Source organism: Podarcis filfolensis (assembly GCF_964270895.1).
Source record: "Podarcis filfolensis genome assembly, chromosome: 10".
NCBI classification, from domain to species: domain Eukaryota; kingdom Metazoa; phylum Chordata; class Lepidosauria; order Squamata; family Lacertidae; genus Podarcis; species Podarcis filfolensis.
The window spans coordinates 35,280,640-35,307,458 of NC_139612.1; the positions used below are offsets into that span (position 1 = coordinate 35,280,640).

Genomic DNA, 26,819 nt, shown 5'->3' on the forward strand with positions numbered 1-26,819 from the left:
CAGAGCAAATCCATTGAAATTAATGGAACTAAATTAGTCATGCTCATCAACTTCAATGGGTCTACTCTGATGGACCCCGAGTATACAACAATGTTAATTTAAAAAAAAAAAAAAAGTTTACTATGACAATTTGGGAAAGATAACACAACCCTGTGACATTTTCCACTTTAAGTAGTAAGCTGGTACCAGAGGTTTCCAATTAGCACAGATGAGTCTTATGTTTTTCAGTAAGTTTATATTCAGATGTAGTACTTAGCTTCCAGTGAAGTATCAATTCAACTATTCAGATTAGGGTTTAGTTTTTCAGCTCCTCAATATTCTAATACATATCCAAGGAACAGCGCATCTCTGAACTGTGGTAGGTAGTAAGGCCCGCAGATTAACATCAAAGTAATCTGCCAACATGGATGCATTCACCATATACATATGCCATGCTAAACCACAGCACAGCGTGATAAATGAATGTATCGCAATAAGCCTCAGGCTCAAGCACTCCATCCCTACCCTCTCCTCCCGCCGTGTGACTGGGAGGAAGTGTTTGGAAGCTTTTTGCTTCACTACAGTTTGCCATGTCATATGCCCCTGATAAACTGTGGTTAATAGAAACTACAGCTAGTTTCAAACAAGCCAGCTTCAAATCATAGTTTCTAAAGCTGGCTTATCTAACATTTGCCATAGTTAGGATTAATCAGTTCTTGGTCCAGACAACATGGAAAGCTGTGGCTATTCAGAAGAGGAAGTGAAAGTTTCTGAACTCCTTTGCAACTAAACAACATCAATATATCTGTTAGTAATAGGGTAAAATTGGAATACTGGAAACTGTATTTAAGCTGCACTTATAGTCAAGCAATAAGCCAGTCTTCAGACACACAAGCATTAATAGTGAGAGATGCAGGCCATAACACTCACTGAAAGTCAACACCTGCCCAGCTACAGAAAAAAGAAAAGGGGAAATTACAAGTCCACAGAATGTCGATGCCTGCAGGCACCTGACAGCTTGGTAACCACTCTGGTCAAGGCCCTATTCTCAGTCAGCAGTCGCTCATTTAAATGCCTCAAAGCCTGAACATGCTTTACTTGAAATGTATTCTGCAGGAATCAAAGAAACAGGAGCCAATGAGAGAAATGCAATTGTGGCATGTTGAAAAGGTATCACAGGTGAAGACAACTAAAAGAAAAAAGAAAGAGATGTAAAGATAATCCTTTCTTTAGCAGCAGATTGTTCTGTGTGAAACTAAGAAACTACCTAACTATATATAGGGAATCAGTGACTGTGCAAAGGCTGGTGCCAAATGTGTTGCTCTGCTTTCTTTTAGACCACATCAGTGGGCTGAGAGTGGGGGGTTGTCGTCTGGGCAGCCCAGGACCTCCATACACAGTGCCCAGGCTTGAGCCCTGGAGAAGTCACTTTGGTGCAGCAAAAACAATGCAGGAAGCGCTGTGATTGGACTTCACCCCGGAGGGGCTGCTGGTAGCATTTCAAGCATTAAACAATCTGGGCCCAAATCCCTGTGTCCCTATATGACTACAGTGGAACTTCTGTTTCGAGTGTCTCAAAAGTCAAACGTTTCAGTTTTCTAACGCCAAAAACCTGGAAGTAATTGCTTCCGTTTTCATATGTGCCTCGGAAGTCGAACGTGTTTTCAAATTTTCTCAATGGATTTTGCCGACTACTCATTGCGCCTCAGTTTTCGAACGTTTTGGAAGTCGAACGGTCTTCCGGAATGGATTACATTCAAAAACCGAGGTTCCACTGTACTAAGAGCCTCAGATGACTGAGGATTTTTTTAAAAAGGCAGGAAACAAGAGAGAGCTCACAGAATCCTTTTTGAAATTATACCTATATTGGTATCTGGACATCTATATGCTATAATTGCTGATGGGTGCCATTTCAAGGCTGCTGAAATGACGCAGAAACTAAGACAACTATCTGTCTTCTCAGTCTGGTTCTTCCCTGTCCAGGAGTGGGGAGGGAAGGAGAGCCTATCTGCCTTGTTATACTGAGGCTTCCTTTTTTATTAAGCCAATCAGCGTCTTTCCAATGGGGTGTAGGAAGAAAGTCATATTGTGCCTCAGGAATCAAACATGCCCATCTCTAATTTGCATGTACATATGTGGTGTGTGTGTGTGTGTGTGTGTGTGAGAGAGAGAGAGAGAGAGAGAGAGAGAGAGATGGAGAGAGAGATGGACAGACAGACAGCTTATTTCTTCATTAGGTCCCTGTGAATTAAAGGTTGGATAAGAGAGAGAAAAACCAAGTGATAGGTTTAGAAATTTTTGTGACCTTAACTTTACTCTGACTGTAGCCTAAAGGAAATACTACCCTTGATGCGAAGACTGTCTGATAGCAGAGGAACCTGTATTTTCACAAATCAAAAGTACTTCATTATTCAATTTAAAAATGTTTTGCCTATACTTTAAACACACACACTTGGGAAAAGTATAGCCATATTCAACCAATATAGGCTTTTGTTTTTTAATAGAACCATATGTCTCAATAGTATCTGAACCAACTCAGACAATCTCAGGTAAAAGTCCTCTACTACTGTAAACAAAACTGTATGGCACAATATTCTACCCTTTACAAAAGCTGCATTCTATTAGCTTTCACATGAGCTGTGATTACATGGCTGACCATGTAATAAAAAGACATTGAAAATCAGAAGAATGTTATTCTGTAATTTGATGCACTCCTAATCAATACAAAAAAATAAGAATGTGCACACTGTAACCTATAAGCAATGCTACTGCCCTAAATGAAAATAGTTGAAGCATGCTTACTTTGAGTTCCTCTTCCATTTCAGATATCCGCCTTTCTAGAGCTCTTCTTTCCTACAGAAAACCATTTGCATTAATAACACAATTTGGATATATATTTTAAGCATCATCTCTGTAGAGCAATCTCAGATTTTGAAGATTAAACAACCATAAGCACAGTGAGGACAAGAAACTTGCGAGGCCAGTGATGTGTAAAAAAATACTTCAAATTTAAAATCAAGACAACAGAACTAATTTCGGTCAAATTCTACCAGTTAAATACATTCTTTATATAAAGTTGATCAGGCAATAGTTTTTTTAACATCAGTTGGGTATTACTCCTTTAACTGTATTTTGTGGTAGTTTAGCATACAAGAAACACAGAAAAGATACCAACTGCCTTAAGGAAAAGGAAGCACAAAGCATTACGTTCCACAGACAGGCAAATGTTAGTTTGCATTCTGTACTACACCCAAGTAATACTAATCGTGTGTGTGTGTCCTAGTGCATATTCTGTTATCATTCATTGGACAACAGGTCTTAAAGCTAAAGTATTGCTTTGTGTTAAGACAATGCGGTGAGTCTCATTAAAAAGCAGCGGCTGTATCCACTATCTGACATTCAAACATTTTCAAAGTGTGAAAGACAAAAGCAAATTGCTACAAAGTATACATTCAACAGTGTTATGCAAAACAAGCAGCATCAGCGGAGGTGTGTAAAACTTTGGTTAGATCATACCGCTGCGAGGATACTGACTCTTGTCGGTCACCTTTCAGATACAAACCATTTGAATTTAGTTTAATCATAGTTAAGTGAGTTCCTAAACATATTTTACCCAGTTTTAGCAATTAATTTCAAGAGCCTAGTACAGTCATAATTCATTTTGGTCAGTCTGTCATTCATTTAACTCTCTGTGATAAGAACCAAGTTTCATTAAAAAAAAACAAAACTTCTTTACTTGTAGCAGTGCTCAGTTAAGTAACAGTGAGTTAACCGATTTAAGCCATTTCCAACAATCGTATATTTTTAAAAAGTTGCCAGACCAAATCCAGCGCGGAATTTTAAATTTAACTATTTGATTCTTATTGCTCTTATATCAATACATAAAGTGCATCCCTTGTGCACACACAGTCTGTCCAGAAATCTAATTGCCTAACTAAATTGTTGCAGTTTGTTCTTTTTTGCATACTGCTTCCCAATTCAAATTATTATTTTATAAGAATATTATATAAAACTAGAGGACCAAAAGCCCAGGAAAAAACTTACCCTTTTTTCCATTTCTAGCAGAGACCTATCAGCAAATCTTTCCTGCCTCTGAAATAGATAAGTGATCACACGCAACGTCACTCACAAGAAAAATAAAGGAGGTAAACAGACGTGGGGAAAATGCAATTTAGAGAAGTATTGTTGCATTACCAGTGGTGGGTAGAATCCAGACTAAATTTGACAGTGAAAACGACAGAACCAACTCATTTCTAAGGGAATTAACATCCGCTATGTCTGAATCCAACCCAATATTTATTCATTTTTTTTCTGTAACATGAACTTCAAAGAGTGCCTGAAATTCATGGGCACTCTCAGATTCATAGGTTTGCTGAGTATAATCTCAACATGAAACCATAAATACTTTTTTGGGGGAAATAGAAGATAAAGAAAACTATGAGGTAGGTGCCAGAAACATAGTTAATAGTATTCAACATCATATGCTACCCTTTAATAAATGGCTACTGATGATCTTATACACAAATTTAATATAGATTTCCTGCAATGGAGATCAATGAAGTACAGATACAAGGCCAGAGTTACATTTACTAATAATTTCAAATAACACTATAACACAGAATGTGGCCCATCTAGCTAATCAGATCAGATCAGATCTCCAACGTGTCTGGAATGTCAGAGTGAACATGAATGAATACACTAAAGGGTCTTTATAAGGATATGTGCACATTCAAGCCTCTCTCTGCCTGTTTTAGTACCGTATTTTTCGCCCTATAGGACGCACTTTTCCCCCTCCAAAAATGAAGGGGAAATGTGTGTGCGTCCTATGGGGCAAATGCAGGCTTTCGCTGAAACGTGGAGAGCGAGAGGGGTCGGTGCGCACCGACCCCTCTCGCTCTCCAGGCTTCAGGAAGCTATCAGCAAGCCTGGGGAGCCCGCGGGAGTTCCCGCAGGGCTCCCTAGGCTGCAGATAGCAGCCTGCTGCCCAGAGCGCGGGGCGCGCCGAAGCAGAGCGCCCCACGCTTCAGGCAGATATCCACACCCTAGGGAGCCCTGCGGGAGTTCCCACAGGGCTCCCTAGGCTGCGGATAGCATCCTGCTTGCCCGGAGCGCGGGGCGCGCTGAAGCAGAGCGCCCTGCGCTTCGGGCAGATATCCGCGGCTGGGGGGGGGATTTTTCCCCCTTTATTCCCCCCCCCCCCAAAAAAAAACTAGGTGCGTCCTATGGGCCGGTGCGTCCAATAGGGCGAAAAATACGGTAGTCATTAATCAGGTGGCTGGAATAATCACTTAACATTTCCCATCCTGCTTCTAAACTTGTTCTCAGGAAGTTTCTGCCATCATATATCAATTTCAATTAATAGAAGTTGCTGCTCAAGGACAAACACACTGCTCTTTTTGAAGGTATAAGCTTAAAATCAGTCTCTATCAGCAGCAACTTCCTTACACTCCATGAACTCACCACCTTTTTACCCATATAATGACCATATTAATGATTATTGTTCACTTCTATGAAGCAGTAATACTAGGGATAAAACTTGACACCTAACATTAGCTGTCCATTGAGAAGGGCCAGATGGTTTGCAGGGGGAAGATTTCCAACTCATCTCTACAATATTAAGGACACTGTCTTCCCATCATAATCACATAAATTTTGAAGTCGTTTATGCAGCAATTAAAGCAGAAATGTTCAAGGGTTAAAGAATAGGCCTTGTTTGGACATAATGATAACTATGGTATAGTGTTGAATGAGCCTGCTATGCCTCCACCTCCAGTTTTCACTTCCAGTTTTCACTAACCACAGTTTATCATCAAATCCAAACCTGGGCAAACAGCGGTTAGCATCAACCACAAGTCTATCGAAACAAGCCAACTTCAGGCCGTGGTTATTAAGAAAATAGCAAATTTCCCTAAACCATTCCTAACAGGTACCCGAGTGATCATTCTAAAGATTTCAGTGTCAAGACAGTGAATGAGCTAGATAATTTTACTCCAGATATTATAGTCCTACATTGCCCCCTTTTCTTCACATGGTAACATGTACTACTTCCTACGCCACCAGCTCCACAGATAAATTTATGTAACCAGATCCTATGCATATTTACAAAGAAGCAAGTTCCACAGTGTTCAATAGAGCTTATCCAAAGTGTGCGTTAAGAAAGTAAGAGACAGAGAGAGGGGAAGTAATTACTCTGGATCAGAGGTTGAATAATGTGCTTTTTCAGGTCTTTCTTTCAGGTTCTCCCTGTTTTAAAGTAGACAACATTTGCTGAAGAACAGTAGTCTCTCTTGTATCTATTTTGCCTTCGTTATCTTTTGCTGTCTACAAAAAGAGCTGAGAGCCATAGTGAGGCCCGTTTACTTTGCTGCCCAAAGCTGGGATCCCAACTTGGGATTCTCTTGAGCACTTGGAGGACCCAAGGAATTGGGGTTGTAAAGAAGGATGAACTAATTACTCCCCAGCCCCTTTGTTTCACTCTCTTTACAATCCTAGGCCCTGCATCCACCAGAGGCAGAAGGATGCACAAATCAGTTTGGGCTCACTACCTCCTTCTCTGTGTCATGCCATTAGTGGGCTCTTAGCAACCCAAAACCATGGAGAGAAAGGCAGCAACAGCACAGCAACAATGATGAAAGGGAAGGAGAAAGCCAGGGCTGGCCTGCCTAGGCTTCAGGCGGCAGGTTGGGGACAGGTGGGAGGGGCAGCAGATCCACACACCAAGGACTGTGCCGCTCACCTCCTCCTCCATCAATATAAAATAACAATTTATAACTTTGCCCTATGCAAGTTGTGTATGAAATACCATTCTGCACACTTAAACCTTTAAAATGTATAAAAATTCTGCACTTCACATTTCATTTTTCTAGTTTGCCACCTCACTGCATGTTATTGCCTGAACTCCACCTAAGAGACTCAGATTCCATACACTTCCAAGAGCGCTGGTAAAGCCCAATAGAAACCTTCTAATATGTGAAACGTTCAATATTGATTTATATTTCTAATAGAAGTTTGGGCCAGCTTTATAACAAACAGAATTAAAGCATGACGTTTAAAAGGAACTATTAAAAATGTTTCCATCTCTTTGGAAAATGCAAAGCTGATCCTTGGTGACACACATTTTACTGAACCTACATATGCTTTTTCTGTGGTGGCGCCTCATTTATGGAACTTCCTCCCTAGACATTGGACTATTGGCCAGCCTTCAAAATGGCTTTGGAGACCAATATGTTCTGTTTAGCTTTTAACAATGATGATTTTATTAAGGTTGCTACTAGATTTCAGAGTATTATTAGATTTGTTACTAAATTTCCTGATAAAATATTTTTCAGGCCAGCAAAAACCTTTTATTAAGGTTGCTACTAGATTTCAGAGTATTACTAGATTTGTTACTAAATTTCCTGATAAAATATTTTTCAGGCCAGCAAAAATTTGAAGGATTCTCTAATTTGTACTTATTGCTCTGCCTGTTATTTTGGCATTTTATTGTTTGTAATCTGTTTTAAACTGTATTAGTGATTAGTGATTTTATTTGTTATATGTTTGTAAGCAGCCTAGAGAGGATATCATATAAGGCAGCCTGAAGATCCTTTGAAGAAATAAAATTAAATTGAGAGTTTAGAAATACAAACCTGAGTTGCCTTTTCCAACTGTAGTTTGAGATCCGTCAGTTCCATGTTGGTATCATGCAATTGTGCTTTCAATTTTTCATTTTCAGCTACAATCTGTTCATAAAGCTAAGAAATATGCAATACTTTTATAAATCATGCACTCCTTCAAACTTCTATCATAACTGCATTTATAAATTGATAATTGTAGAGACATAAAATTTAAAATAGGATTAGAAGGGCAGTAGGCAAGGAGCAACTGTTTAGATTTCTGGGTTCTGTGTATGGCTGGGCGATAAATGGTTTTCAACATTGTGATATATCACCAGCTAAACACTGAGATATTCCAATATATCACAATGTCTGAAATAAGGATTTAGCCTAACTTCTATCCTCTAAGCTCTGGAAATCTCTAGGTTCGATTACTGCAATGTTTTATACGCAATGCTGCCTCTGAAGATAGTTCAAGAACTTCAGCTGGTGCAGAATTCAGCAGCCAGGTTGCTCACTAGTGAAAGACGGCTTGAGTTTATTACACTGATCCTGCACTGATTGCCAATTAGTTTTCAGGCTCAATTCAAAGTGCTGGTTTTGACTTATAAAGCCATAAGCGGTTCAGGACCACAATATCTCAAAGACCGCCTCTCCCCATAGGAACCAAGCTGGACCTTGCAATGATCAACTTTCTCCATGCACCACAGTCACCTCTCTCCATTCATGGAAGCAAGAGACATTATACTGGTTCAAGTACACATTCCAGTTAGGCAAAAGCACTAGAGAAGGGTGAAGGGCTGGTGAGGGGAGCATCCTAGGAAAGGGGTGTAGCCTAGAGAGGGTCCAATGGGTGACATAGGGTGGCCTTGTGGCTCACATTCAGCCCTGGGCCTGAGGTTTACCATCCCTGTTCTAAATGAGAAAGGAGGTGGGGTAAAGAGGCCATGCATTTGAAGTTGCTTTACAAATAGCACCTTAACAATGGCCTCAATCACAATTTACCTCAAAACCAATACCATACAGCTTGAAACTGCATCTTATAGTCCCCAGAGTGTATGTATGCATATGATGTCAAACTGAATTACCCTACAGAATGACTTCACAAACTTGTAATAAAGTCATCTTGTTAACACACAACTCATGGGGTCAGATACCTTTTTAAAATCTGTTGTATCTTCTTTTTCTAGCTTGCTGGAATATGATTTGCGATCTTCCAAGTAACTGTATCCAGTCCGTCCTAGTACTGAATCGTAACGATCTCCTGATGATCCTGTGTCATATCTTCCAATATAGAATAGAAGTTCAGTCTCTCACAGCTCTATTCAGAATTACAACAAACTATGGTCTGAGCTAGCTCTAATTTAGAAACTAAGTCACAGTGGCTTCATTTGCACATCAGAACTGTCTGCAGTTAATTGTTTAGCATGCTCACGCAGGTGGCTCCTCCCCTAGCGCGAGAGACAAATCACAATCCCTGGTGTACTGTAATGTCTGAGCTTGGGATCATGATTTGTTCCACTCCAAACAAATCAGAATGTGAAGCCAATATTTGTTCTTAGCTTACCAAGGTGGGGATTGGGGCAACGAAACAAGCCTGATCCCTCATTCAGATATAATGATACATCAAAGATCATGGTTTGCTGTTCCTGCTGGCACTATGGAAGGAGCAAAGCCGCAGTGATTTTCATGTTCATGGGAAACTAATAATGATGGTTTACTGTGACATGCAAAACTGGGCCCTACATGCAAAACACAATTTATGCTATTTTTGCTTAGTTGTCTCCTCAAAGGGTTCCAAGATTCAATTTATAAACCACTTCACCTTGTTGTACCTCCAGCAACACAACCACAGATATGCTGCCTTGTTGCCATCAATCAGTAATGCTAAAAAGGGCAGCACAACTGTGAACATTCTTCTTTTTATTGGCCTCAGAGGGTGGAATGCCAACTATGACTTGTCAATTGGGACATTTCATTAACCTCATGGTTTCAACATTCTCAAACTATGATTTGTCAAATTTGAACATTGTGACGAACGATAGTTAAGCTCTGAAAATGATGATTTGACATGACATCTGAATTAAGTCACTGACATATTAATATTATAACTCAACTAAAGATACGGTGTGAATTCAAATAATGTATATGCAATCTTCCACTTCTCTCCATTTTATACAAAAGCAAACGTGAACTAGGGTATGATATTATCAGGGAACATCCTCCACTTGGGGACTTCCCAAAAGCTGAATCTTACAGATAAATGGTTAAAATCCCCTCGATTTAGGTGTGCCAAAGCATACAACCTTCATCATGTTTGTAACCAATGAATCATATTGCTTGGCTCTACTGGAACATTTTATAATCCTCAAGATGTCATGGTGCTGCCATGCTGACGGTCAACATGCTAGCATAATAGCAACTCTGTGGACATGTTGAAACTGGATGTAATCTTCTACAGTTTTGGTATTTATGGAGAACTGAGCTGTGGGCAGCTTCTTGCATCGCATCATTTGCAAAGTGCCTTTTTCCATAAAAGCATGCTTAACCTCTCATTTCATTAGCAACATTAAACAATTAAGAATGTTATACTTCACATCATAAGGAGAGCTAAACGTGAAGATTACACGTACCTTGAAATGCTTTCACCCTGAAGGAAGAAGAGGAAACAAGTATTTTAAAAGACTGCACACCTATGTTTAACAAGAAAATTATTCACGGCTTACTAGACAATTAATGAGAATTTAAAGTAAGCTCAGCAATTAAAATAAAATGGACCATAAAATATACTGTATGGCAGAGGTGTGGAACCACCAGCCTACAGGTCCATTCAGGTCAGCTAGGGGTTCTAATTTGCCCTGGGAGGCCATTTCCCCCAAACCACACTCACCTGCCCCATCCCTGATGTCATATGTGACATCAGGTATATGGCAGGTAAAGGCGTGTCTGCTGTTACTTTGAAGTCCATTTCCAAGCCGTGTGTATTGAAACGTATCTGCAAAACAGTCTTCAAAGGAAAATTCTTTTCAAGTTGTCACCCAATGTCATAACAACATCAGGTGATTGACAGGTGGGTAGTACCACCCATGTGTCAGAACTGACACTTGGGATTGAGGGGAAGGAAGGATCTGGCCCACTGGTGGTATGCAGTTACCTACCTCTGCTGCATGGAATCATAGGCTAGAATCCAAATAGCTAATGTAAATACACCAAGGGATTGGGCGTGCCCAAAGGCATTTTGGACTTCTTTCTTTGAATAACAGACCTTCCAAGCCGAAGAGCATTTCAAAGACTTCTATGATTTCAAAAGTAATTTGCAATGCAGCTTAGGGAACTGCTGTTTGAGTGATACAAGCCCAAAGTCTCCATAGCCACATGAAAGTAACTGCATGTTTGGATCCTAGCAACAATTTGCAGAATCTTCACAAGAACACCAATATTAGAAATATAGACCCCATGTTATGACAAAGTTCTAAAGAGTTAATGATTCTGCCTTCCTGTTCTTTTAGTATTCTATGTATTCCAACTGCTCTCTCATTTTTCAGTGTGGACAGTCCACTATGTGGTGATTTTAAATAAACTTTACACCATTCTTTTGTTTGAATGTATTTTGTAGGGTCCACTTAGAGCTTATTCAAGTGACACGTTCACATGAAACAGATAATGTTGGCATTATCACAGCAAAATGTATGCAATCTCAGTTAATGCACTATTACTGAATTTAAACAGGATGCAATACCTGTGCGAGTGTAGCTTTTGTAAAATATGGCACTCAAATGAGAATCAAAATGAAAGAGAACAGGGGAAAAGATACATGGAACAGCACTGCAATATGGAAACAACTTCGTGCGCTATGAAAGATAATCAACAGGTTACGTTTCTATGAAGGCCAAATAAAATTATCACATGATCTCTGAACTTAATGTTTTAACCCCAGAAGACACAATTTTCTTCACAGAACCTTGAATAAAATCGTAGCATGAGATTATGTCTTTTATGCAAGGAAAACAAAACAGAACAATTACCTGTGTTTCTTTTTTATTTGTTCCCTCTTCTGAATCAGATGGGTGTTCTTGTTCATTTTCATCACTCTGAGGGAGGAAACCCATTTAAAATTAGCATATATTTACATTCTGCCTCGGGACAGAACAACTTAGAAGGAGGGCTTCCTCCAAACAACACTTTCAGCCTTCAAACTGCTTCAAACAAGCAGATATAGTTTGTCAGGAACAAAATTCCATCCTAGTTGCTCACCACCATTCACACATTTATACTGGAATATAATCTATGTTTGTACTCTTCTAAAACAAAATTTCAACTATTTTTGTCCAATTCTTCAATTCTGGGACAACTTACTGTAATCAACTTAATTTTTTTAATAAAACAACAGACACTCTTTCCCTATAAATAGCAGATACACAGAATCTGTATTTTCAGATTTTATTGGGGCTATTGGGTTGCTGTTTTTATTTTTATTAGGTATTTTGTGGTTCTATATCTTGATTTTATTTTGTGAACTGCACTGAGACCACTGGGTATAGGCAGTATATAAATAACAACAACAACAACAATATACAAACAGCAATTTATGGGTGGCAAGTCCATATTAATGTTTAAGCAGTTAACTTACATACAAGAACTTTTACTTAACTACTTTACAGCATCTCATTGCAGCATCTCATTCATCTCACTGTTTCTGATTTAAAGTCACACACATAATCATCCAAGCCCTAATTAACAAAAATTCCTGCTTATCCAATGTATTATGAATTATGTATGCGTTACAATTAATGTCACACATTTTCCATATTACAAGGGGGTATAGTCAATGCTTGCATTGAGTAGACCCACTGAAATTTATAGCGATGACTACCTTGGGTTCATTACTTTCAATGTGTCTATCCTAAGTAGAACTTAGTTGGGTACTGATTTTACTTTAAGGTAATGACTAGTAACTGAATTCATTAATTGTCCAAAAAAGCTGTGATATCAGTGATGAAGAAGTCTGTTGTCTCGCTAATAAAAAAAATAATGTATATATTGTGGATGGGTTGGTGATTCATGAAACAGTTTGAATGTCTAGATCTGACAACTGGGTATAACCACCACACTTCTAAAATGAGATTGATAGCTGTGTTAAGCGTCAGATCAATAGCTTTAAAATACATGAATCTCACCTATATCTGAAACATAAATCTGCAATATGAAAACAAAAACCCAATTTCCACAGTTTGTTTTATCAACTGTGTTGCCTGAGTTCATTGAATTCTCCCTGAACTGTTTCTAAATACAGATCTATATGCAATTTAAATGGGTTTTTACTTACATCCTGAGTCCAAAAAGAAACTCCTGTAGATCTTCGTTTTTCTCTTGGCCGTCGCCTTTCCCTTATTGATTTTGTCTGTGATTTATCTTCTTCTTTTTCTTCTTCTTTCTTCCCTGTTTCTATTTAAATAGCAATGCATTGAGGTTTTAATGAAGTCCAGTAAATATACTAATTTGCAACACATTACATTTCTGTTGTCATTCCTGAAGCAAGACATTCAGGATTCAAGTTTATGAAAATCCTAAAATGCTTTTGAGAATATGGTAAATGTAGATCACTTTTAACATGCCATTATTCTCTTTATACATTGTTACATCATTTCTAACTATAATATTTTATTGTAGTATTATATGGATTTAACCTTAAGAATCAAAGTCTAACACATATGCATACATTATGACATCTACAAACACATATTCATCAAAGCAACCAGAGCACACTTATTCAGGTAAGTATTTGTTTAGCCAGAAGCATCAAGAATTCAGCGTGCAACAGACTCTTTCAGAGAGATTTGTGTTCAAATTAGCTAGATTTGCTTTTCTTTGTATGGTAATGAAATTTAATGAAATCCAGCAATTTTCAGACCATGGTAAGGTGCCACTTCTGTAAACTAAGATTTAAAGTAACGTGTCAGAAAGATCAAAGTTTAACCTTTCAAACTGATTGTTCAGCTCCAAAATGCTTTTATTAACTTATACAAGAATTATTAAGCAGGGCTGCACAAGCATATAACATTCCTTTGCTATCATGCACTTTATCCATGTGTTTACCCTTGAATTAACATAAGAAATCACAAACATCCAGGTACTTGTTAATTCACTGCTCCAGTCTTCAGGGCTGAAAAATGAATCTATATTAAGGCAACACAATACTCAGCCTCACTCTAAACTTTTTCTTTTTTAAAAAAGTTATTCCTATAACAATTCAAAATTAAAATTTAGAGCCCATGGAATTATGGGAACTGATGAGCAAGTTTAGATTTGATCTACAGAAAGCAATTTAAAAGTATAATTACTGAGGAATTGCTGAAATACTGATTTTAGGTGGCGATTCTGCAGGAGGATTCCCAACTGTTTTACCAATTACTTATCTAAGGTATATCAAACTTTCTTGAAGGGGGCAGTGGTTCATTTGATAACACCAACACAGAAAAAGAAAAAAAAATAAGAGAAGCCTTACCTCTCTCATTTTCCTTTGCTCCACTTCTGGAGTAAGCAGAAGTTATACCTATAAGGCTGTTTGGTCTGTTTAGTTGGCTTGAAGAACTAGATGTGGCAACTGAAGAAGTTGATGAAGTAGTTGAAGGTGTAGTTCTATAGCGATGATATGGCTAGTCAACAGGGAGAAGTCCATATCAGTTTTGAAATATTAGGAAGCATAGAAATGCAGATTAAATCATTTTCATCAAGTAAGCTACCTCCTACAATTTCAGAATGGCCGCCTACCCTGCGCCGCATGAGTGGCAGTTGCGGCCCCTTGCAAGCTGCCCTTCATTCCCAGGGCAGTTAGGAGTCACAGCCCCAACAGCCAGCCATTGTAAATTCCCTGACTAGCTGCATTGCAGGGTGTGATAGCTCACCAAGAATAAAGTTTAAATTGCGCAATCATGGGCAGCCAATGGGGAAGAGTCTGGTCGGTGGACCTGAGTGCAGAAGTTCCCACTCTAATGCATTAACTGGGGATAAAATCCAAGTGTGCCTAGCATTCGAAGCACAGTTGGCCGATTCATGCCTGTGCAATAAGAGAAACATGAAATACCTCCTCTATGGTCCGTGTGTATCTTTGTCTATAATCATCATCTTTAGATTCAGATTCTTTCTTTTCTTCCTGTTTTTCTTTGTCCTGTTTTTCTTTTTCCTCCTTTTCTTTTTCTTCATTTTCTTGCTCTCTGGTTCGTGTACCACGACTTCTGCCAATAGTTTTTTCGGCTTCTTGAAGATCAGTCAGCGTTACCCCCTTTAGAAGAATTGCACCCCCAAAAAAGGATAACATGTCAAGTCTCCAGTATCTAATTTCACTTCTGCTGACATTCAAACAATAACTTATTACAGGTAAATGGTATTTTGTAAAAAAAAAAAAAAACCAAGCCAAACCTGAGGCTACACTCCATTTCCTAATCTCATAGTTCATTCTTTCTTGTTTGTTTTGTCTTCATTTTTCATAGCATCTAAAAGCTTTTCCCTTGTATTTTTTAATGCTGTTTCAAAACAACTGGAAGGGACGGTATTTTATGTGATAAAAATAAATGGATGCTTAAAAAAAAACTTTCCCCCTGATTGCATGCTTTGGGAAAAATATATTTTCCTAGCCCAGAACTAATTGTGTGCATGTGGATATGTAGATTACAGTCAGAATGCAAATACTTAACTTGCTTTTCTGAAGAGGAGCTGTATCTCTCTGTTGCACTAAAAAATAAATAAATGATAATACTTGCCTCTGGGAAAGTTGTGTGAGGGTCCTGGAACACGCCTAGAGCCCAGTGAGGCACAGGGAAAGGCCTGTTCCAGACAGGCATTCAGGGATGGGGAGTTCTGGGGGTTTCTGGCTTCACATGATTTTGGGGTTACACATGAAACCCTGGAACCAAACCTCGCATAAGCTGCGAGTTGACTGTATATTATTACATACTTTCATTTTCGTATTTTCATTCTCTCTCTTCCTCTATGAACAGAAACCACCAATTCATAGGTATTGTACCGTCAGTGTATTGGACTAACACATATCCCCTAAATATAACATATAAGATCACTGTACCTGAGTGGATCTTCTGGACTGCCTTGCTTGCCTTGATCTAGCTTTTCTTTGGGATTCAGATTCTTCATCCCGAACTGGAGTGAGGTATGACCTGGAGTTAAAAGATTTGCTAGCTAGTAATCAATGTATAATGTAATTGCATTTTTTGAAAATAATTTGATAGAAAAAGGAGCAACCAAAGCCTCTCGGCTAAGTCACAAATAAATTAGGAAACTGAAGGTTTCAAACAATAACAAGGTTCTTTTACGGCAACAAGATCACTGCTTGTGTTTTGGTGTAATTCTGCACTGCGCACATACAAGCTCTTCATATTCTGATAATACAATTACATTACAATATCAAGTCAGCACTTTAACCTAAGGATCAGCAACAGAAATAGCCAGGATCAAACTGAGCCTTCTGAGAGGTATTACCAGCCACTTTCTAATACAGATGCAACAGTGCTTTTAATGAGCTCATGGTAACTGGCTATGGGATGTAGGTGTGGGAGGGCCCTGAATGGGAATCTTTATTATTCCCTCCAAATGGTACTCCAAGTAAACTAGTTGCTGGTGAACGATACTAGCAAATGTTTTTATTTACAACCAACTTGAAGTGTTGCTGCTTTGCAAAACTGGTTTTAAAAACATCATTTCATACTATTAGATCTCTCAACACTCAATCAAGCAAGGATTCCACGGCAATGGCCTAGTTTAGATGCAATGGGATACCATGATTCCCAATTACAAGAAGGTGCTGCAACAAGCTTGCTTCTCATCTCTCCTTTAACCATAAGAAACAACTGGACACTTCCTTCGGGTTTTTGAATAAACCATAGCTATGTTCAAACTCAGGAAACTGGTTCATTCTACATGTACTTACTTAACAAACCAGAACCCAATTGTGATTGTAGGTCAGGACTTGTTGAATCCAACCTGCTGGAACAGACTACCCTTTCCTGACTTTAAATTTAATGGGGGAAAGCCTGTCAGGGCACTAAGCTAAATAGTAAAAAGAGACCTCATTATTTATAAAGTAAACATTTCTCGAATTACCCCAAATACCACCTTCAAATTAATGTCTAACATAAGGAGAACACATCTTGATAGACATTAACAAAGTATTCAGCTCATCCAGAAAGCTTATGGTATGCACATTTCTGAACATTTTGCTGTGCCACTTCCTTTCATTTATTTTCTGCCCTGCTTTAGATGAGATATCTTAAAGATACCAGACACCCAAGTGTCACAAGTGTTAAGTATACTGCACTAACATACATACATAAATGCATTAAGCCTTACAGTTAGCAATTATGTTTATTCCTCATAACCTTTGCCTCAGCTATGACCATTTAAAGTATGACCATTTAAAGAAAGTGGGGAAATAGGAAGAGCAAACAAACACTCCTCAACATATTCTTAGCAGTAGGCAATTTTGTCATCCTAGGTTATTCTAAGCAGCCAACAAACTCACATAATCAAACACTGAACTCTGAATGAATAAATTGAACTACTTTGGGACCATGTAATAACTGCCACTATGTACAGTCATGGGAAAAAGAAAGTGCACCCTCCTTGAATTCTGTGGTTTTACATATCGGGACGTAATAGCAACCATTTGTTCTTTACCAGGCCTTAAAATTAGGTAAATACAACCTCGTATGAACAATAATTCATGACCCATTACAACGTGCCATGATTTATTTAACAGAAATAAAGTCAAGATGGAGAAATCATGTGTGGAAAAACGAAGTACACCCTTACTGCTGCCATAGCAATGAAGAGGCTAAGTAGCAGACAGGGGCTGCTAATCATATGCCCTTGCTTATTTGAACAGCAGCAAGTGTGCCCACCTCTATAAAAGCTGGGGTTTGGGCAGTCTGTTGGTCTGGAGCATTCAGGTGTATTTTAACACAGTGCCAAGGAGGAAATATGACACCATGCTCTTAGAGAAGCAAGTGCTGCTGCCCATGAAACTCTGAAGGGTTCAAAGGCCATCTCCAACCAATGTTAAGTCCCTCATTCTACAGTGAGAAAGATTTTCAAAAGTGGAAAACATTCAATACAGTTTCCAATCATTTCAGGAGTGGACGTCCCAGCAAATTGACCCAAAGGTCAGATAGCGCAATGCTCAGAGAAATTGCAAAAACCCCAAGAGTTACATCTCAGGCTCTACAAGCCTCAGTTAGCATGTTAAAAGTTCGTGACAATTCAATTAGAAAAAGACTGAACAAGCATGGTTTGTTTGGAAGGGTTTCCAGGAGAAAGCCTCGTCTCTCTAAAAAGAACATAGCAACATGGCTTTGGTTTGCAAAGTTGCACCTGAACAAACCACTAGACTTCTGGAACAATGTCTTTTGGACGGATGAGACCAAAGTGGAGATGTTTGGCCATAATGCACAGTGCCATGTTTAGCCATGTGTGGAAAACTACGTACACCTTACGATTCAATAGCTTGTAGAACCACCATGGTTAGTTTTTCCACACATGGCTTTTCCATTTTGGCTTTATTTCTGTTAAATAAATAATGACATGGCACAATATCATGTGTTGTTGTTCATCTGAGGTTGTATTTACCTAATCTCAAGACCTGCTAAGGAACAGATGATTGTTATTACATCTTCATATGTAAAACCACAGAATTCAAAGAGGAGGTAGGCACCTTCTGGACAACACATTTTAAAAATCAAGGTAATTTAGACCACCAACAGAAATCTAAATGTGTTATTTCATCCTGTGCAACACACATGCAAAACCTTGACACACTGGTGAGAGTGAAGAAAGAAACTGAATGCCTGAATTTTGAACTTCCTTGCTTTTTCAGCTCCTCTCAGGCTTTTTAACTATAGTAAATTTTTTTTTTTAAAAAAAACCCACACTTGTTGCAATAAAATTTAGTCATTACATACACCTTGCATTTAATCCTAGATATATTATGCAACTTTTAATGAATAAAGTTGCCTGGTTCGCCAACTTTATTCCTATTATTTCCAGACACGATCCTTCTTCAAAGCATACAATGTGCATTGTGGCAATACTAGATTTGTCTTCCACATTAAATTGATCTTTAAAAGGAACTAAGAATGCAGTCTCAGAGCATTCATGTTTGTGTGCATTTATGCCAGAACAAACTAAGAACATTGCCACACCTTAAAAACATAATAGGTTAAAGGGCATGGGCTTTCAGAATAACAACCTACATCTTCAGATGAATGAAACAGGAAGATAAGCTGGTTTGTGTATATATACTTTGAAAAGGCCTAGGTTTATTCTAAATTCTGGTGTCTCCTCTTCTCCACACCAAAATATACATCCTCTTCTCTCCCTCCCTAGAATATTTTATGAGGTCAGTGGACAGGCAGGTTTGTTTGTTTGTTTGGCAAGATCAAATGGTCCCTAATATGACACTTTGGGCTGCTTTGACCATTCTTCAAAATAGAATACTTGGCTCTCTGTATCGAAGGCCACTTCCTAAAGAGATATTGTGCGCCACTTTCTATATCTAGAGTACCTGAAACATCTACTGACATGTATTTACAGGCATTACAGCAGCCTTTTTGCCTTCTTTATTTTTTTAAAAAAGCTTTTCTTATTTCTGAGAGGGGAAATGCACAGCAAGTTCAAACCATAGCATTTTCCTTAACACACAAAGTCACTTGGGAAGAAAGATGACAAAAGGGATTTGGGGCCCAAACGACACATTTCCACAGGAAAAACCAGAAAACATAAAAACAGCAATGTAGAAGAAAAGGTGCTCTCAGACACTGACATGGACAACTTGTTGCATTTACGTTTATCACGGTTTAAATACATATGGTGTTTCCATATTGACGAGAATCTTATATGTTTGGAAACAGTTCTTCCCATCTAAACAGCTGATAAATTCTTCTCACAATTCATGAAACTGAAAAACTTTTCTCAATTCTCTACAGATAAAGAACTGCTGTAAATGTGGAGACACTGAACATGCATACCACTCTCTACCTTAGTTGTTGTTTTTTTAAGTGGCATAGAACCATGGGAACTAGGTGAACAGGGAAGATGAAAAATGACTTCCCATTTTTAAAATTGTATTCCCTGTTTTATTGTATTTTTGATTTTTTGTTGGAAGCCACCCAGAGTAGCTGGGGAAACCCAGCCAGATGGGTGGGGTATAAATAATAAATTTTTGATGATGATGATGATGATGGTGATGATGATGATGATGATGGAAGCTGAGGATTGTCTACGTGTTTTCCATCACATATATTACATGTGGGCAAAATATCAACGTATCTACAATTGTATTAATGCATCTTTTGTGAGTAGGCATTTGTTCACCTCACACTAATGAATCACAGCACAAGTGAAGTATCATTCTCAGAACTTTTACACACCTGCGTCTCTCCCTGACCTCTGAAGTTGAGGACACAGTGCCAGAAGTAGTTGTAGTCAAGGCTGTGGTAGTCGCAGTATTTACAACTGATGGTGCAACAGGAACGGTCACTGCCGTAGGAACATTGTCTTTGTCTCTCTCAGTACTATCCTCAGCCCATAAACGATTTGAGGTACTATAGCATCATAGCAACAACACAAAAAGAGAAAAGGAAACAGCTAAACAATGAAAGCACTTTACTAAAACAGTGTGATACAAAGGGATGGATTTTTTCTTTTTTAAAATACAAATTTGAGACTGGTTTTGCTACAGAAGTATCTACATAGCTCCTGGGGAGCTTTACTAAAAGTAAAGCTTTGACTGTATTTTCACCCCATTCCTATATATTATTTTTTACCTGTTTACAGACATGCATAGCTATTGCTTTATAATGCAAGCTTCATTTTGAGCCAGATTACATACTGACCACAGGTAACAGCAAAAATGAAAAAAATCCAGAGCCCAGTACCTTCTACACAAAAATGCATGCACATACATAAAGCACACAGTGGACATAACACAAACGACATTGATGGTCCCACCTGCTTTGTATGCCTGCTGTTGCTGAACCCGTTGTAACCTTTGTAGCAGTGCTTGTGCTGGAAAGCAGGCTTTTCTGAAGACCAGCGGGGGAGGTAACTGTTGATACTGACGTAATACTTGGAATACTAGAACTAATCAAGTCATCTTGTCTTCTACCAAAGGAACCACTGAAAAGTCATTTGAATTTACAAAAATAAGCACTGTGTATTTATTAAGTTATAAATAACCACCCATTCTTCTACCAGTTTGATGGGCCCTCGATTTCCATTTACTGAATAGTTCCAGATATTTGTAAAAAAGTTAAGCATAATTACAAGAACTCTAATTTCCCTCTCATTTCCATAAAAAGACTACAAAGATTGTATACCCAATTTTAACATCATACCAATATATCTGTTTGCAGTCTTATGGCACACTTAATAGCACTGTGTTGTTGCTATTACAGCCCATCACTTACATACAGAAAATCTAATTGCTGATTAAAAGTATCATCAACTAAAATATATGAGCCAAACTGAGTCTTAGACATCACTTACTCAAACCGAGCATGACCATCACTGAAGGGCAAGGATGCTGCCACAGTTGCTTCATGAACAGTTTGGCATTAAGAGGCAACAAGGAAGCTGTTCTAAGAACTGAAAGTGCAGCTTTTCTGGAAGCAAATAACTGAGGAAGCTGTGACTAGCAGTCCTCATCCATTTGGGATTGGAAAGCACCAGAACCATATTTCCTCAAACACTGATTTCCTCTTTCAGCTGATGGCTTTGTAGTGTTTATCCAATTAAGGTATAATAATAAAACAGCTCTCGCCATTTTCAGGTAAATAGCTAATGTATAAAACCTTCTTTTAAGAACACAAATATTGCTGTCCTTTATATTACTATTTGAAAATGCAGACAGTATAAAATTCATTATGTACCACCATGTAGTTCTATAAAAATACCTGGAATTCTTTATACTTTTAACATCTACAAAACATATACTATTTACCTTCTTTGATAGGTTGTGTTTAGTGGTGAAGATCCTTCATTTGAGATATTTTTCTTTGCATCTTCTTCCCATTTTCTTCTTGTGTAAGAACCACTACCACGTATTAAACTGGCTGACGTATCCCTGTTTTCTTTCTCTTCAATGTCAGATGTACTGGCCAGCCGTCTTGGAATTGTAGGAGCAACATATGCAAGCCTAGTTCCTTTTGTATCTTTATCCTGCAAGAGAAAATTTTTTTACAAAGTTTACAAGTTTGACTTACGATTACGATTTTTGAAAGGTCAACTGCATGTGTAGCCAACATGACCCCAATTTTAATTACACACACACACACACACACACACACACACACACACGCTCCCATCAATTTATGGGCCATATAGCGAAAAAGTGTTAAAACAGGCACACTGTTTCTAGTTCATGCGTAAAAATAAGCATCTAGCAATAAATCTTCTAAAGGGAGGCTGCCACTTACGCTTTACATATTTTACTGTAAACAATGTCAAATAGAAACTTTGGCATTTGAGAAAACAAATAATTAGTTGTCAAACCTGAACTAAATTACACAGAGCCTAACACACATGACAGATAATTGTACAGAATTATGCTTCCTACACAAGTTGTGTGGAAAGTCTGGCCTTCCCATCACTGAACTACACTGAAAGTGATCTACTACAAAGAAAGAAAGAAAGTAGTTAAACCTTGTACACAGAGTAACCACACATTAGGAAGCATCTCCTATTTGAAGGATGGAAAAAATGCCACACCATTCTTGAAAGCACATCCTTTCCCCCCGGAAACTTTGCCCAAGGAACTAGATGAAAAATGCAGAAAGACATACAAAGATCACTGAACCCCTGTCTTTGATGAACGGAAATCTTTCATGGTACACCATATACCATCTACTAGTGCCTCTTAAGACTTCACCAGGAACTAGGCATATAAGTTCATGATTTGTCTTCACAGCTTTTAGGAGTAGAAACTTTATTCCATGATATGTGGAAGTCAGAATTTGGTAAGGAATTCATCATCTTCAGACACTGGTCTTTCTTTTTTTAAAAATAAAAAAACCATCACCATCCATAATTTAATTACGTCGTGTGTTCTGGAAAAAATGTTACCTTGTCTTTGTTGTCTAATGAAGAGGACAATCTAGGGCTTGAAGCTGATCGCATAACTCCTGTCGAATCCTTTTCTTTCTGTGTTTCTTTGCTAGCTGTAATCTCTGCCAGTGCCCCATAACTGCCAGTCTTTCGAAGACCTAGTCTCCATGAGGCAGGAGACTCATCTTTTCTCTCTTCTTCTTTGGGAGAAACCTTAGTTGAAGTTGGGAACTGTAAAACACAGGGTTGCTTTTCTGTAAGTCTTGTTCTTCCAAGTGTCCTCTGTGCAGTCAAACATTTGGAAGTGTACATACACAGGCCACAAAATGAGTAATTCCACAACTTTGACAGGAATGGAGTTTGTCTGTGCCCTTCTCGCTGACATATTTGCCCTTGTGAGCATGAACCATGGGGCTAATGTATTTCTCCGCAGTTCACATGAGATCACCACTGGTAGCAAACCACAAGTAATTTTTAAGACAAGTTGAGTTTCTATGCTAGAGAAGGAGGGTAGGATGTGCAACTGCACAGAGCACACTTGGAGAACAGGGATTACAGGCAAGCAACCCTGTTATCTCCTTCGTGATCTTTGTGAAGTCCCACATTTGACAAGCAAGTAAGCAACATTGTCTAGTACAGATTCATCCACATGGACTCTAGACTCGGGGAAAGCAGTAATGGGCCTTGGCATTGCTTCACTCCCTTCTTATTGAATTCCAACACTGCCCCAGATGCAAAGTCACTTTTGGTGTGTTTAGGTATTGGGGAAGAATGCTAGCCATTCATCTGAACAGCTCTCTTTTTACTTAGCTTTGTACTCTAACACAATGGTTGTCCATTGTGAAACATGGTTTAGAGCAACATGAACTTTGATTTCGCACAGCTGCTACAGAAATGCACCCTGAACCTTGCTGCTTACCACTGTGTTCTGTTCAGCAGTCACTAATATTCCTTGCAGAAATGTGCTCTGACCCAAAACCTAAGTTCCAGTAAGCCTCCTTCATGAATCCTTCATTAAATCTGCTAATGCCCAGGTTGTGGCCTTCCTCAAAATAGAGGCAAGGGAAGGAATTATCTTTACTACAAGGTATACACTTCTTAAAACCTGCCCTATCACCAAAAGTCATTTAATTTAAACTGTTAAATAAGATAGCAGGGGAAGGGGGGGTACTGGGAGAAAGATACAGAACCTGCCATGTCATCCAAGGTAACACAATGCAAAGCTTGCTAGCTGCAATATTTTGTGGCAGTTAAAGACATTCACCCAACCTCGGATCATGTAGATGAGGGCAAACATGGCTGCCAAGGTAATAGGTACAAGCAAATGACTTCTGTCAAAGCCTAAGAATTTCTACATGGTGGCCTATGTTTGCTCACAGCAGAAAGTAGGACTATACAGAGGTCACAGAAGAAAGACACATTCTCAACCTCAGTATTTTTAATTCCAGAATTCCATGCTTCATGGTATATTTCAAAATGAAATTCCCTATAGATGTATATTGTATGTATGTGGAAAAGGAAGCAAGACCTCACACAATTTCCTGGGCAAGTTAATAAATTCCAAACACTTGGTAAATCAACTTTTCAAAGGTTAGCTTTGTAAACATTACACTATAAACTACAAATTAACAATGAGATGCAAAAGAGACACACCATTTAAAATCATGCAGCTACAGTGCCAATATTTGAATTAACACTTGTTATTTTGCAACCTGGAGGGGGAAACCACACACAGAGCCCTCACCAGAGACTTTTCACCTTTACTGGGAACAAGAATAATGCCAGTTTTACGTAAGCCCTGCCTCCATGATGCAGGATCTACAGAGTCCACCACAGGCATGATAGCAGGAAGAAAGTCATACTAAAGCCAATTGGACAAGACATATAAAAGAGATATAAAGATTGAACAAAAAAATATGTTGGCCTTTAATTTAAAATTCTACATGTTTTAATCCCTATTTACTTTTTACAAAACTGCAGTAAAAGCAGTCAGTTTTTTTCAGCACATATTCACAGAATTATAGCTATATATGAGCAGAGATGTGCAAAAGTCAGAGGAGGTCCTATCTTTGACCTTTGAACAGGGAAGCAGGAAATTCAAGAGGGATACAGCTTTAGCCCTTCGTATTTTTTCTCTTGTGAAAGAAAGCAGCATGGAGATTGGAAAGGAAGAGAGGGGTAAAGGCATATGCACTGGAATGGAGAAGCAGAAGGAAAATGAAGAAAGGAAACAGATTGAAAGATAGGCAGTATGTTTCTTTTGCACCCATACTTTAGGCACCAGAACTCTTATCTATGCTTGTAATTTAAAAAGCATGAAAATTAGTACTTGTGCTTAAACGGGCGGACACACCTCTGTTCCATGACTACTTTCCTTGTTACTCCTTTACATGATTACTTTAAGACAGGGTGAGAGCAGAATCAGCTGTGCAGTACATGAGTAACCTCACAACTGTTTATACATTTTCTTACAGGCTTTCTTTCTCAAAAATCTCAGCCAGACACAGATTAGGGTACCGAGGAAAAGGACTTTCCGGTGGCAGGCTAGATAAGTATTTGTGGTCATTTATGAGAATGTACACATGTACATTAGGTAGGTAGGTAGGTAGTAGATTAGATAAATATATATAACACCAATGGGCTATACTCAGTTTTTTATGAGTAGAAATCTGCTCTCACAGTGGGACTTTGCTACTCATGAAAAGCCTCTCCAGATGGTCACAGGATTTTCAGAAAGGGTCATGGTGGAAAGTGGAAGCTGCCCAAAATCAGGTAGAGGCAGGTTGCCAAGTAGGAAGTTACTTGTATAAGCTACCTTCATCTGATTCTGGCCAAGTCCTCTTTCCTACTGCAGTCCTTCTCACCACATCCAAGGTGTTTTCCTGAGGGTCCCCCAAACAACTAGATTTTTGAGGGATTCCAGAAACTGTACTATGAGGAGACAGGTGAAAGACCCATTTTATAAGTGGACTTTCCCTCAGACAGGACTGACTACAATTCCATAGTTGAAATAAAAACATATTTTTTTCACATTTAAAATGAAAATACAGGAAAATCTATCAATTTAGGTCAATGAGCATCTTGGCTTCTGTAAGAATATTACTCATTATATTGAATTGTGCTAGCATTCCTCTAATCACATATATGGTGGTGATTCATTCTTCCTCACTTTCACCTTAAGAGAACTGGTATTTCAGAGCAACTTGTAACTGCCTGTTACAGCCTCACAAGTCACTCATGCCATGCCTCCTCTTCCCTGCCAGCTCTACACTGCTGTCACTGTTTCAGAATTGGTATTTCACAACAATATTGTAAACAGTTGTTACAGCACCAACACTCATCCATATCACGACACCTCATCCCACCAGCTCCACGCTGCTGCCACCACCTTCTCACACGATCAATGTTGGATTCTCCTAGACATTTGTCCAATCAAGAAAAAACAGCAGGGAAAGAAACATGCAGCCTCCTCAGTGTTAAAAAGGTGGCTGCATGTACAAAGCTGCAGTCTTTCTTTAATGAAAGCAACTGGTTGAGTACTAAATTACAAGGCTCTTTTGGAAGATATACCTTCAGGGCTTTTTGATATGTTTTGTTTTTTTATCATCTATGCACACCTTTCTGTAGAAAGATACTCTACAAGGTGTTCCATAAAAATATCTATTGTGTGAATTTGTTCCTTGAAAGACTCCCTTATTCCTTACATACCTGGCAGGTCACTGCAGGGAGAACTTCTCCTGCAAGACCCAAATATCTCAGAAACCCACTCAACAGTAACTCAGAGCAGGGTTTTAAGTGTGGCTGCCCTTGTTCTGTGGAACAGCATTCTTGTCGAGATACGACAGGCGCTCACTATCTGTACTTTCTGGAAACAATCAGATGTTTTTGTTCCAACAAGCCTTCTCAGCTGGATGAACAGGTCTCTGCCACGGGTATCTATTTGGTGTTTCCCCCCCTTTTAATTCCTTTTTAATACTGTTTAAAATTGTTTTAGCTGCTTATATTGCATTCTCTACAGCACCTTGAGACATATATGGAAGGTGAATAATAAATTAATAAGAATGAATTTTAAAAATGATGTCTCAAATTCTTATTTGCAATTTACCTGAAAATATCAATTTGAGGCTTGGGGGGGGG

General features: G+C 38.6%; 1 protein-coding gene across 7 annotated transcripts in view; it reads right to left on the reverse strand.

Moving 5' to 3' along the window:
• Positions 1 to 26,819, reverse strand: part of PPP1R12A (protein phosphatase 1 regulatory subunit 12A) — a 91,062-nt gene that overhangs the window by 5,438 nt on the left and 58,805 nt on the right. The window contains exons 10-24 of one of the 7 annotated variants that reach the window (XM_083573307.1): positions 22,701 to 22,913; positions 21,580 to 21,797; positions 20,589 to 20,756; positions 20,009 to 20,182; positions 15,655 to 15,745; positions 14,659 to 14,856; positions 14,080 to 14,230; positions 12,901 to 13,019; positions 11,600 to 11,665; positions 10,208 to 10,224; positions 8,732 to 8,858; positions 7,608 to 7,712; positions 4,024 to 4,071; positions 2,782 to 2,832; positions 959 to 1,089 (exon numbers count right to left, since the gene is read on the reverse strand). In XM_083573307.1, coding sequence (XP_083429433.1) covers positions 959 to 1,089; positions 2,782 to 2,832; positions 4,024 to 4,071; positions 7,608 to 7,712; positions 8,732 to 8,858; positions 10,208 to 10,224; positions 11,600 to 11,665; positions 12,901 to 13,019; positions 14,080 to 14,230; positions 14,659 to 14,856; positions 15,655 to 15,745; positions 20,009 to 20,182; positions 20,589 to 20,756; positions 21,580 to 21,797; positions 22,701 to 22,913 — 1,877 coding nt within the window. Of the gene's footprint in view, positions 1 to 958; positions 1,090 to 2,781; positions 2,833 to 3,495; positions 3,527 to 4,023; positions 4,072 to 7,607; positions 7,713 to 8,731; positions 8,885 to 10,207; positions 10,225 to 11,599; positions 11,666 to 12,900; positions 13,020 to 14,079; positions 14,231 to 14,658; positions 14,857 to 15,654; positions 15,746 to 20,008; positions 20,183 to 20,588; positions 20,757 to 21,579; positions 21,798 to 22,700; positions 22,914 to 26,819 lie in introns of all 7 variants that reach the window. The other 6 variants (XM_083573306.1, XM_083573309.1, XM_083573308.1 and 3 more) reach the window with 6 other exon arrangements.